Source organism: Rattus norvegicus, chromosome 9 (assembly GCF_021556685.1).
Source record: "Rattus norvegicus strain SHRSP/BbbUtx chromosome 9, alternate assembly SHRSP_T2T, whole genome shotgun sequence".
Taxonomy (NCBI): Eukaryota; Metazoa; Chordata; class Mammalia; order Rodentia; family Muridae; genus Rattus; species Rattus norvegicus.
In genome coordinates this window covers 101,232,501-101,245,307 of record NC_141542.1, presented here as the reverse complement: position 1 = coordinate 101,245,307, position 12,807 = coordinate 101,232,501, and the positions used below count along the sequence as shown (strand labels likewise).

At 45.2% G+C, this 12,807-nt stretch overlaps 1 protein-coding gene and 1 long non-coding RNA gene across 10 annotated transcripts in view; one reads left to right on the top strand and one right to left on the bottom strand.

Moving 5' to 3' along the window:
* The window catches only part of Slc16a14 (solute carrier family 16, member 14), a 28,254-nt gene that overhangs the window by 2,843 nt on the left and 12,604 nt on the right, over positions 1 to 12,807 (top strand). For all 9 annotated transcript variants that reach the window (XM_087566398.1, XM_087566403.1, NM_001108229.2 and 6 more), the window contains 2 exon segments: positions 4,380 to 4,657; positions 8,868 to 9,011. In XM_087566398.1, coding sequence (XP_087422524.1) covers positions 4,393 to 4,657; positions 8,868 to 9,011 — 409 coding nt within the window. In that variant the 5' untranslated portion in view covers positions 4,380 to 4,392.
* Positions 8,582 to 12,807, bottom strand: part of LOC102550706 (uncharacterized) — a 7,238-nt gene continuing 3,012 nt past the window's right edge. Inside the window, exon 2 of the long non-coding RNA XR_015629204.1 lies at positions 8,582 to 9,072. This is a non-coding gene — a long non-coding RNA (uncharacterized LOC102550706). The remainder of the gene's footprint in view (positions 9,073 to 12,807) is intronic.

The window sequence follows — 12,807 nt, the reverse complement described above, 5'->3', positions numbered from 1 at the left end:
CATTTCCATTTTCTGTTACATAGTTACGTACTTACATTTTGACATGTAGCCACCCTTCTCTTATTTGTGACTTTTATTTTTTTTATTTACTTTAAAATTTTTTAAAAAGCTTTCACAGTTTTTAAGTTTGTGTGTGTGTGTGTGTGTGTGTGTGTGTGTATCTGCTTGTCCATGTGTGCACCATGCTCCTCTGAGGCCAGAAGGTCTCATCAGGTCCTGTAGAACTACAGATAGTTGTGAGCTGCTCTATCTGGGTGTCGGGAAGTAAATACCAGCCCTCTGTACAAGGCACAAGTGCTCTCCAGCCTCCTTAAGAAAAAATTATGTATTTTATATGTATGAGTGTTTTGCCCACATGAATGTTTGCACACTGCACATGCAGTGTCAGAGGGACCAGAAAAGGGCATCAGGATAGATATCAAGTCACTTCCATCCCCTTTTTATCATTCCCAAGACAACTAACCCACTCTGGGGACAATGGCCTTAATCCATTCCTGAAGTTAGAGCCCTTGTGACATACACTTCTAGTGGGTCCATCTGTTACTATGGTTACAGTGGCAGTTGGGTTTCAATGTGACCTGTGGAGGAAACAGTCAAGTCATATCATATCAGACTTGCTCTTCTGTAGACTTCTGCTTTAGAGACCATGGTAGACAGTGAATTGTGAAACCAAGGAATGATTGCTTTTAGAAAGATAGAAGGATAAAATGCAAATACTTGTTTTTCTTTCTGTTTGTTTGGGGGTTTGTTTCTCTCTCTCTCTCTCTTTCTCTTTCTCTCTCTCTCTCTCTCTCTCTCAGTGTGTGTGTGTGTGTGTGTGTGTGTGTGTGTGTGTGTGTGTGTTTCTTGAAAAGAGACCTCTTGAGACCCAGGCTGTCTTCAAACCTGCCATATAGCTGAGGCTGGCCTCGAACTCCTGATCCTTCTGCCTCCACTTCTCACATGCTAGTGTTAGCAGCACACATAGCCCTGCCTGGACCAATACTCACTGTGTACCCCAGGCGGGTCTCAAATTCCCAGCAATCCTCCTGTCTCAGCCTACCATTTTCTGTAATTACACGCACGCTCCTCCATACCTCTCCATTTACTCTTTAGGGAAAAGTCGGATGAGCCCTTGAGGGCCTTAGTAAGCTATGAACCCCACTTGCATTGCGGCATCTGCATGCAGTACCATCGTCTGCATTCGCACTTGGCCTCTTGCATACAGGTGTCCATTACACGCTTGCATACACGTGTCCATTACACGCTAATACATTTATTTATGATCAGATAAACTGGAAATGCCCAGAGTAGGCAGATGGCAACCACATCTTTTAATCCATAAAATAAATAATTCAGTAAGGATATAAAGTTCTTAGCTGCTAAATATTAGTGCTTAATATTTCAAGCACTTTTCTGTGGAGTCTAAACTCATTTTATGTTGTGTATGTTTGTGTCCATGTGTGTAGTGTGCGCACTTTTGGTCATGGAGATCATAAATCAGTGTCCAGTGTTTTCCTTAATTGCTCTCTACCTTTTTCACTTGTTATGCTTTTAGGGTCTTTTTATTAGTATTAAAAACAAGATTTATCCTGTACGTATGTGGGTGGGCCTAAATGCCTACGTGTGCTGTGTGCAGGAGGTACCTGCAGAAGCCAGAGGAAGGACCTGGAGTTACAGGCGGTTGTGAGCCTCGTGATGTGGGTGTTAGGAACTGAACCTGAGTCCTCTGGAAGAACGGCCGTGCTCTTACCACTGAGCCATCTGTCCAGACCCTGGCTTTCCTTCATATATTTAATTTTTGTGGCGTTGGCGGTGGCACCCAGGGCTTCACTCACACTAGGTCAGTGCACTTCCACTGAGCTGCCTCCCTTCTTCTGTTCTGAAATAAATAAAAGCAAATTTCAGTTTCAAAGATCATAGTCAAAGTAAGTGAAACACTTTTTGTGTGAATCAACTGAAAATGCCACTCTCCAAACCAGCCTCTCACCTCCCTCACCTGCCCTCACTTCCCCACCGCTCCACCCTGCTCTCTTTTTCATTGTTGTTTGTTTTGTTTTTTGAGACAGGGTTCCTCTGTAGCCTTGGCTGTTGAGGAACTCACTTTGTAGCTCAGGCTGGCTTTGAACTCACGAAGATCCTCCTGTGTCTGCCTCCTGGGTGCTGAGATTAAAGGCACAAGCCACCACATCTGGAGTTCCACTCACTATTTTAAACAGAAATAAAATCTCCACACAGACATGTAGGGTGATAGATGATGTGTAGTCACTCTGGTTCTTTGTCTCAGCCACAAACAGACTGATACTCTTCACCTCAAGAGTTTATGGGCTATAGTCACAGGTCACTCAGGGTGAGATCCCACAGCCCAAACTCTTAAGAGCTTACGCCTGGGGGCTGGAGAGATGGCTCAGTGGGTCCGGAGGTCCTGAGTTCAATTTCCAACAACCACATGGTAGCTCACATCCATCTGTATTGGGATCCAATGCCCTCTTCTGGTGTGTCTGAAGACAGCTACAGTGTACTCATATAAATATAATAATAAATAAATCTTTAAGAAAGAAAGGAAGAAAGAGAAAAAGAAAGAAAGAAAGAAAGAAAGAAAGAAAGAAAGAAAGAAAGAAAGAAAGAAAGAAAGAAAGAAAGAAAGGAAGGAAGAGCTTACTCCCCAAGTAACATGGGAGTCAGGGCCACTTGTATGTGAAGTCGAGCTAGAGGGTCTCTGAAGTAACTGCCGGATAAGTTTATGGTAAAGGTTGGGGGCACAATAAGGGGGCTGGGGAGATGGTTTACTCAATAAAGCCATTCCTACAAGCCTAGGATCTGAGTTCAATCCCTAGCCCATATGAAGAGCCAGGCATGGCAACATGTGCCTGTCACCCGGCATTAGCTCACTAGCTAGCTTCCTGTTCGATGAGAGGCTGCCTCAAAGTGCAAGGCAGAAATAGAGGAGTAGCCTGCTGTGAACTCCGAATGCTCACACACCCACAGGTGTACACTATACACACTCCATGCACCCGCAACAGCGAAACATGACAGCACATGTTTGTGATCCCAACTCTCAGGGAGACAGAGACCGGTGGACCCGTGGGGATCACTGGCCACTTAGTACAGCTGAATTTGTGGGTTCCAGGCCAGGGAGAGATCTTAAAATCCAAGATGGCCACCTCCAGCCATCTTGTATGCATTCTCTGTATGCATTCACAAATTCACAAACATATGCACTAACACCTAGACATGTATACAACTGAATACACGCATGTTTTCATGCATGTCTGAACACACACACACACACACACACACACACACACACGAGTAACCAAAACAGGCAAATTTGAAACACGCACGCCTATAACATGAAAACCCAGAGTCGCTTGGAACTCAGGCCAGGGAAAGTTATTAAGGTTTTTGCCTAGAAATTTTGGCAATCAGTTCCAATAAATTAAATCAAATTATTTATAGTCATTTGGTGTCATTTTAGTTTCTCTCTGTCCATGTCCAATCTGTCTATAATATACTCCACCTATACAGGCTCTGGGGTAGCAGGCACCCCTGATGTGTCCTAGCTTCTAGCCTGCTATGGTACCACTTGACTTAAGGAACGACCCAGCAGCCATTTCTATGGGTAGACAGCAATCGCTTCTGTTATCCTGCACATTTAGACCCCTTTACACTCTCCACACTCTCCATTCTTTTTTTTTTTTTCTTTTTCTTTTTTTCGGAGCTGGGGACCGAACCCAGGGCCTTGCGTTTGCTAGGCAAGTGCTCTACCACTGAGCTAAATCCCCAACCCCGAGACTGGTCTGTCTTAACCCATCACATCCAGGATGTGTGTTCTCCCTCTGTCCATCTCCTTCTTCCTCCTTTCTTCCCTGTCTCTCCCTACCCTCTCCCCCCATTTCTTTAAGTTTATAAAACCCAGGCTGGAGAGATGGCTCAGCAGCTAAGAGCACTGACTGCTCTTCAAGAGGTCCTGAGTTCGGTAGAGCGCTTGCCTAGCAAGCGCAAGGCCCTGGGTTCGGTCCCCAACTCCGAAAAAAAAAGAAAAAAGAAAAAAGAAAAAAAAAAAGAGGTCCTGAGTTCAAGTCCCAACAACCACATGGTGGCTCAAAACCATCCGTTATGGGATCCGATGCCCTCTTCTGGTGTGTCTGAAGATAGCTACAGTGTACTTATATAAATATAATAAACAAATCCTTTTCTAATACCTGTGAGGTGATTATGAAGACGGGGCTTTAAAGTGATAAGCATGTATCCACAAGTATCAAACACTAATCTACCCTAACTTGAGCATCATTTGACCCTGAAGCGACTTTGATCTGAGATAGAACTGTCCGGGCAGGGTAGGGGGAAGCTGTTTTTTGTTTCCATGTGTGATAAATTATTTACTGTGTCTATTTCAGAAAACCTTAGAAAATGTATACAAGTCATGAAGATATCGGGTATGACCTTGAGGATGACCGAAAAGCTAAGAATAAGAAGACCCTGAAGCCCCACCCGGATATCGATGGTGGGTGGGCCTGGATGATGGTCCTCTCTTCCTTTTTTGTTCACATCCTCATCATGGGCTCACAGATGGCCCTAGGAGTCCTCAACGTGGAGTGGCTTGAAGAATTCCACCAGAGCCGTGGCCTGACCGCTTGGGTCAGCTCCCTAAGCATGGGCATCACCTTGATCGTGGGTACGTTTGCTGGCACCTGTTCTAAGACTGGGTGGTTACAAAATGGCGAGTCCCTGTTGTGAGCAAGGCATCCATTCTTGTAACCTTAGGAATTGGGTATCAACTTTTAAAATTGATATTCAGAACACGAAATTTACCATTTAGCCATTTGTGTGTGTTTGTGTATGTGTGTTTCATGGCACTTGTGTGTGTGTGTGTGTGTGTGTGTATGTGTCATAGCACTTGTGTGCATATGTGTGTCATGGCATTTGTATGTATGTGTGTGAGAGTGAGAGACTGTGTTTGTGTGTGTCATGTCACGTGTGTGTGTAATGGCACTTACATGTGAGTGTGTGTGTATGAGTGTGTATGTGTGTGTTTCATGTCACTTGTGTGTGTGTGTGTGTGTGTGTGTGTGTGTGTAGCTTGTTCCATTTTGGGTCACTTGTTCGCCCAACTATGGCATGGTGGCGTGAGTGTGAATATATAAGAATTAAAATGTGAGGCTGGAGATATGGCTCTGTGGTTAGGAGCATTTTATTCTTTAATGTATGTAGAGAGATATCTTCAAACTTATGATATCTCAGTTTCAGTTACTTCCAGAATTCTCTGAGATGCCCATACCAATGGCCTTACTTTATATGTTATTTATATAGTATACATATTTAATATATGGCATGTGCTAAATATATTTAGTATGTAGTAAGTCTGTTATAAGAAGTTAACTGAATTGCTGTCTCTAATGTCAGAACTTATTAAGTCTTTATATTCGTGTTTTGAACTATGCACTTCTAGACAAGGGGCTGAAGAAGTGGCCCGTGGTTGAGAACATGTGCTGCTCCTGCAGGGAATCTAGATTCAGTTCCCAGCACCCATCTACGGTGGCTCACAACTGCCTTAACTCTAGCTCCTGCAATAGCTGACACTTCTGGCCTTCACAGGCCCCTGCGCTCACATGCACACATCCATTCACAAACACACATACCTAAAAACACATTAATGATGCTGGAGTGATGCCAGCGGTTAAGAACACCAGCTGCTCTTACAGAGAACCTGGGTTCAATTCCCAGCACCCACAGGTACCTCATAATCGAAAACTCAAGTTCTGGGGTATCGGATGCCCTCTGCTGAACTCCGCAGGCAACGGGCATGCACACAGTGCGTATACATACATGCGGGCAAAACACTCATACCCGTAAAATAAATGCACTTTTAAAACAAATAAAATAAATGTTGCCAGCCCAGCTGTAATCTGAGCACTTGGGAGGCAGAGGCAGGTGGATCTTTGTGAGTTCCAGGCCAGCCTGGTCTGCATAGCAAGCTCCAAGCCAGCTGGGGCTACATAGTGAATAAATAAATGTGAAAAGTAAATACACCCAAAGCAGACAAGACTGGGCTGTAGCTGAATGGAAAGGCACTTGCCCGGGACAATGCTTCATCTTGACTGTCAGATTGACAGCTTTGGACTCAAACCTCTGTGGGAGTTTCTGAGGGAGTTTCTGGGTTAATTTGACTGAGGAGGTTAAGACCCACCATAAACTTGAGCAGCACCAGTTCTGGGACTGGAGGAAGCTGGCTGAGCCCCAGTATTGTTTCTCTCTACTTCCTGATGACAGACACAATGTGACCAGGCACTGTAATAGGAACATGTGACCCTGATAAGCTAAGCCTTCTAACCCGAGCCCAGACAACCCTTGCCTTAAATTGTTTTTATCAGGGTTTGTCACATCGGGACAAAAGTAACTAATGTGCCAGGAGTGTGGGAGGCACCAGCTCCTTCTCCGGCCCTGAGAGCTCACAGGGCTAAGCAGAGAAAGGTTTAAGAGCTCAGTTATTTCACTTGTTACTCCGTGTGGATGTATCATGAGTAGACATCTGAGTATGTGTATGAGCATGGGTCCCAGCCTGTGTATAAAGGTCAGAGGACAGCTTTCAGGAGGTGGCTTTCTCCTTCCACTGTAACTGTATGAATTGACCTCAGGTCATCGAGCTTGTACTGCAAGCTCTTTTTCTTCCCCACTGAACTATCTCTCCAGCCCTAAGTTAATGATTAAGTTGAAAAGGCCCACCCAAGTGCAACACTCAATAACTATATAAAGTGATGACAACCATCTTTGATCTCTCTACACAGTGTCAAAATGCACACCCTAGGGGCTGGGATGCAATTCATCTGTAGTGTGCCTACCTAGTGTGCATGGAGCCCTGGGGTCCAACCCCTAGCCCCTAATAAACCAAGCTTGGTGACACAAGCCTATAGTCCCAACATTGGGGAGGCAGGGGCAGGAGGATCACAACTGCAAGGTCATCCTTGGTTACATGGGGAAAACCACTAGGCTGCAGTTCTTTTGGTCTCAGAGGAAGACTGGAAGAGAATGCAGGGCCTAAGTGTGTTGAAGACAGCAAGTCCTTTTAAGTGTCGCTCGCATTGGGTACTCTGTGAAAGACTATAGGAACAGTTGTGAGAATCCTTTTTGAGTGTTTCCTTTAGAACAGGAGTCAAAACCTATCTGTGAGTGTCTGTGAGATGGTTCAGTGGGCACCTGCTACCAAGCACGACAAGCGAGTTCCATCCCCAAACCCATGTGGTAGGAGAGGATTGACTCCCATCAGTCATTCTCCAACCTCCACTCTGTGTCACATTCACCCACAGGGACGTGCCCACACTGCATAAGCAAATGTAGTAAGTGAAACTCAACCTCATCTGCATATAGCAGCCAGAGGGCCAGGAAGAAGACAAGAGGCAAGGGTAGAAGTTGCTACCAGCCTGAGAGGGTGTGAGCAAGCCACAGAGCCAGCCGTCACATGGCCCCAGTCGGTTGGGGATAGGACGGGAAACTAGTCAGTGTTGCTACTGGTTTTGTGTGTGTGACTTTTCTCCCTCCTCCTCCTCTTCTTCCTCCTCCTTCTCCTCCTCTTCTTCTTCCTCCCTCTCCTCCTCTTCTTCCTCCTCCCCCTTTCCTCCCCCTCCCTCTCTGTCTTCTTCTCCCTCTCCCTCTCCTTCCTCCTCCTCTTCTTCCTCCCTCTCCTCTACCCCCCCCCTTCTCCTTCCTGGCTATCCTGGAACTCACTCTGTAAACCAGGTTAGCCTCGAACTCAGCCTCTGTCTCCTGAGTGCTGGCATTAAAAGCATGCGCCACCACTGCCGGGCTAACTTCTCTTAATTTCAAGTGTTTGCTTACTGCACGCACTTTCAAACTTAGTGTAAGGCTGAGGAAATGAGAAAAGCCTGGCTCCTGTTAGTCTGCTAGCCAAGGGCTTCTGTTATAGGCAGAATGAACCTGACTGCTTGTTGCCAGTCTAGAACTGTGTGTTCTCTGACGAGATCATGTACATCTGAAAGGTTTGTATACTTTAAGATTGTTGGGGACACAAAGGTCCTTGTGCCCTCAGATTCTAGGAAAACCGGACGGTAATCACTCAGGGACGTCTCCTCAGTAGAGGAAATAAAATATCTGCTTTCCCTCCAGAAAGCTGGGAGTCGATGCCAATAACCTGGTGAGCTGTTGTTATCTGTAGATAACAAACCACCCAGAATGATTATCCCGACTCTCCCTCCCTAGACCTCTATCTTTGGCTCCCAGTCCACAGAGCCATCCCTAGGGGAGATGTCACATGTACTCTATGGCCTGCTGACCTCCGTGCTGTCTCTGTTAGAGCTCACAGCACATCCTGCGTCTTTTAGCTATAGAAGCCACCTTCATGGTCACAGGTACTTTGGAAAGGAGTTTCTATATGTTACCTCAAGCTTCATTGTGCACCCAGAATTGGAGTGATTGTCACCTAGAAACCTCTGTCTAAATTCTATTGTGTTTAAATATGTCTACGATCAGACTCCCCGAAGTTTGATCCAGGTCGATGAAGTCATTCCAAACCGAATTTGCATCCTCACCTCCTTTCAGATTGTTGCTTGTCTTCACACCTGCAGGGACACCCCCCCATAAGACGTTTTGGGTTTGCTTTCTTTATTAAAAATGATCTCATGTAATTTTATTGAGGGGTGCATTGTGCAGGTCAACAACCCATAGGAGTTTGTTCTGTTTCTACCATGTGGGTCTCGGGCTTGAACTCAGGTTGACAGGTTTGGCTACAAGCCCCTTTCCTGCTTAGCCATCTCGGTAGCCCCGGGTTTGGGCTCCTTTAAGCGTCCCTGGTGATGCTTTGTTCTTTATGTGTGAGGCTCTGAGACAATGAGGAGCCTCTTGTCAGTGCCTTTTCCCCTGTTCTGTGGCAGGACCTTTCATCGGCTTGTTCATTAACACCTGTGGGTGCCGCCAGACAGCAATCATTGGAGGGCTGGTGAACTCCCTCGGCTGGGTGCTGAGCGCCTATGCAGCTAATGTGCAGTCTCTCTTTATTACCTTCGGAGTGGCAGCAGGTAAGCCTGGTTTAGATTTTTTTTTATTTCGGTGTTTTGTGCATTTAGATGATGAATTTAACTGTGGAGAAAAATAGAGCCGTTAAGACATCCGGTGGATGGCCTAGAGAGAGCACAGCAGTTATGAGCACTTGGTGGTGTAGGAGACCTAGGTTTCATTTCCAGCATTCACGAGACAGCTCACATCCATGTGTAACTCCAGTTCCAGGGGATCTGGGTACCGTCTTCTAACCTTTATGGATAACACACACACACACACACACACACACACACACACACACACACACACACACACGGTTTATGGTTTACATGCATGCATTGAAGACAAAACATACCAATAAAATATACAAATGTAAAAAACATTTTTAAAGACATTATATTTTTTAAAAGACATTTCATTTTTGTCTTGGAGGTGTGTGTGTGTGTGTGTGTGTGTGTGTGTGTTGTGCCTGCCATCCTATCATTCTCTGCCTTATTCTTTGACACAGAGCCTCCCTGGAGCTGGAGCTAGGCAGGCAGCCGGGAGGCCCCAGAGACCTTCTTGTCTGTGACCCCTCCCCTACTGCACTGTTCCAGGCACACAAAGCCTCATCAGGCTTTTTATTTGGATGTTGTGGATTCAAACTCGGATCCCCATGTTTCTGCACAGCAAGCATCCTTACCCATTATCTCTCGGACCCAAGAAACACTTTCATGGATGTTAAATGTCCTTTAAGGGTGGGAAACTTGCTGGCACCTGTAGTTGGCTTTCCAAATAGAACCAAATTCAAACTTGAATGCCAAGTTTGAATACTCCTAAGTGCTAGGGTAGACCTTTCTCCATTAAAGAATGGGAAAGCAGGATAAGGACACAGACCTCAGAGAGTAAAGAAAGCTGCAGGGAGCGATCGGTGTTCTCTCGTTAGTAAGAGTAGGGCTGGGCGTGACAGGGAATTGCCTTTGCTCTTGAGCACCGGTCAGATGGATAAATTAGCACAAGCCACAGGCTCATCCTGATTCTCAGAAGCCAGTCTAGCACACAGGCAGGAGACGGATTAAAACCGAACACCATGCAGAGTGGTTTGCGTTCTGCAAAAATTATTCCTGGCCATAATTTCCTTTACCCACAGCTTGTGGGGTTCACACGGTGAGCAGCGACTTCCTTGAACACCTGTGCTCTGGCCTGGCTGATCCCACCTGACTCTGGAAACACAACTCTGATCCTCCTCAAAAATGAATTGTTGAGCCGGAGTTGAAAGCTGTGTTGAACAGGAAAGCCAGAGGTAGCGGCAGCGCATGTATTCACAGCATTTTCAAGTAAGAGCAGGGGCATTACTGAAAGTTCGAAGTCAGTTCAGCCAACATAGAGAATTTCAGGCCAGTCAGGCCATATAATGAGACTCTCAAAAATAAAAAACAAAAAACAAACAAACAAACAAAAAAATCTCAGTGCTCAAAAGACAAGCAGAAGGATTTCTATTAGTTCAAAGCCAGCATCTCTACAGAATAGCTCCAGTCCAGCCAGGAATAGGCAGTAAGACCCCATGTCAACAAACAAAATCACAAAATCAAATGTCCAGATGCATAACTGTAATCTAAGCCCTCAGGAGGTGGGGGCAGGGAGATCCATAATGCAGGACTACCCGCAGCTATGTACGTAGTGAGTTCAAGACCAGCCTGGCCTACACACAGCCCTCTCTCAAGAAACAAAGCAATGAAAGTTATTTTGGTTGAGATTTGGAGGTTAATGGCACATCTGTAATTATAACACTTGGGTTCTTGAGGCGAGAGGATACAAAGGTTAAAACTAGCATGGACTATGTGTCAAGACTTTGTCTCCCCTGGGTGATGGTGCTGCACCTTTAATACCAGCACTTGGAAGGCAGAGTCAGGTGGATCTCTGTGAGTTCGAGACCAGCTTGGTCTACAGAGCAAGTTTCCAGGACAGCCAGGGCTACACAGAGAAAGCCTGTCATGCAAGAAAAGAAAATGTTACTGAAGATTTGTGTCTACTTACTTCCGTATTTCAGTTATGACATGGGTTTTCATGTCCCCCCAGGCTGGCCTTGAATTGACTTGTGTAGCAGAGAGGGACCTTGAACTTTTGATTCTCCTGCCTCCACTCCTGAGTTTTGGGATTGCAGCAGTGTGCCACTAGTCCTGGTTTGTTGAGTGCTTCATTCATGCTAGGCAAGCACACTGAGCTGCATTCATTGTCCTCTTTTTTGTGATCACAATATCTGTGTGACATTAGGCACATCAGCTCATCTCCTTATACCTCAGTTTCCTTCTGTGCAAACTGGGGACTGTGGTGATTTGAAGATGTTTGGCCCATGGGAGGTGGCACTGTTAGGAGGTGTGACCTTATTGAAGGAGGTGTGGCCTTGTTAGAGGTGTGTGTCACTGTGGAGGTGGGACTCATATATGAGTCATATATGTGCTCAAGTCTGGCCAGTATGATCCAGAGCCTCCTAGCTGCCTACAGAAGACAGTCTCCTGCTGCCTTCAGATCAAGATGTAGAACTCTCAACACCATGTCTGCCTACAGGCTGCCATGCTTCCGCTGTGATGGTAATGGACCAACCCTCTTGAAACTGTAAGCCAGCCTCAACTAAATCTTTTAGAAGAGTTGTCTTGGTCATGGTGTCTCTTCACAGCAATAAAACCCTAACTAAGATGAGGACAAACAAGCATACCAGAGTAACACATTGAAAAAACAGAAGAAGGGCTGGAGAGATGGCTCAGCAGTTAAGAGCACTGGTTGCTCTTCCAGAGGTCCTGAGTTCAAATCCCAGCAACCATCTATAAGGGGAAAATCTGATGCCCTCTTCTGGTCTGCAGATGTATAGGCAGCAGAGCACTCATACATTAAATAAATAACATTTAAAAAAAAGAAAAAAAGAAAAGACAGAAGAAATTTGCATAAAGCACTTAGCACGATGGTTACACACTAATGTGCTTGGTAAATGTTAGCTGACTCACAAACATAGTAGCATATGGTTAGTGTAAATATGGTATTATAAACTCAAGTGTATCACTTAAGACAAGAGGAATGAACACTGAAACCTGGTGTCAGATGCTGGCAGATGGCTCACAGGTAAAGGTACTTACCTATAGCAAGTACAAACCTGTACAGCCAGAGTGAATCTCAGAAACCCACGTCCTAGAACAGTGGTTCTCAACCTTCCTAGTGCCACAACCCTTTAGTACAAGTCCCCATGTGATGCCTAACCATCAAATTGTTTTCATTGCTACTTCATAACTATAATTTTACTACTGTTATGAATCATAGTGTAAATACTTGATATGAAGGATATCTGATATGTGACCCCTATGAAAGGATCATTCTACCCCAAAGGGGTTGCAATCCACAAATTGAGAACCACTGTCTTCTGACCTCCATGTGTATGCCATAACATGTGCTGCGAGCAGACACACACACGCGGACACACACGTACACACACACACACACACACACACACACATCATATACACACAATAAAAGATAGTAATAATTATTATTATTATAGCAATAAACTTTTAAAGGATGTCAGAAAAAAATTTTTTGTTTTTCAATTCAGGGTTTCTTTGTGTAGCCCTGGCTGTCCTGGAAACTTGCTCTGTAGACCAGGCTGGCCTTGAACTCACAGAGATCCTGTTTCTGCCTCTCCAATACTGGGATTAAAAGTGAGTGTCTCCACCACCTGGCTAGGACAGAATTTCAAGACTATCTTTAATTAAAATTCCAGACAAGCCTGGGCTACAAGAGACCCTGATTAGAATTACGATTAAAATAGGTAAACTTAATTTGCTCCAT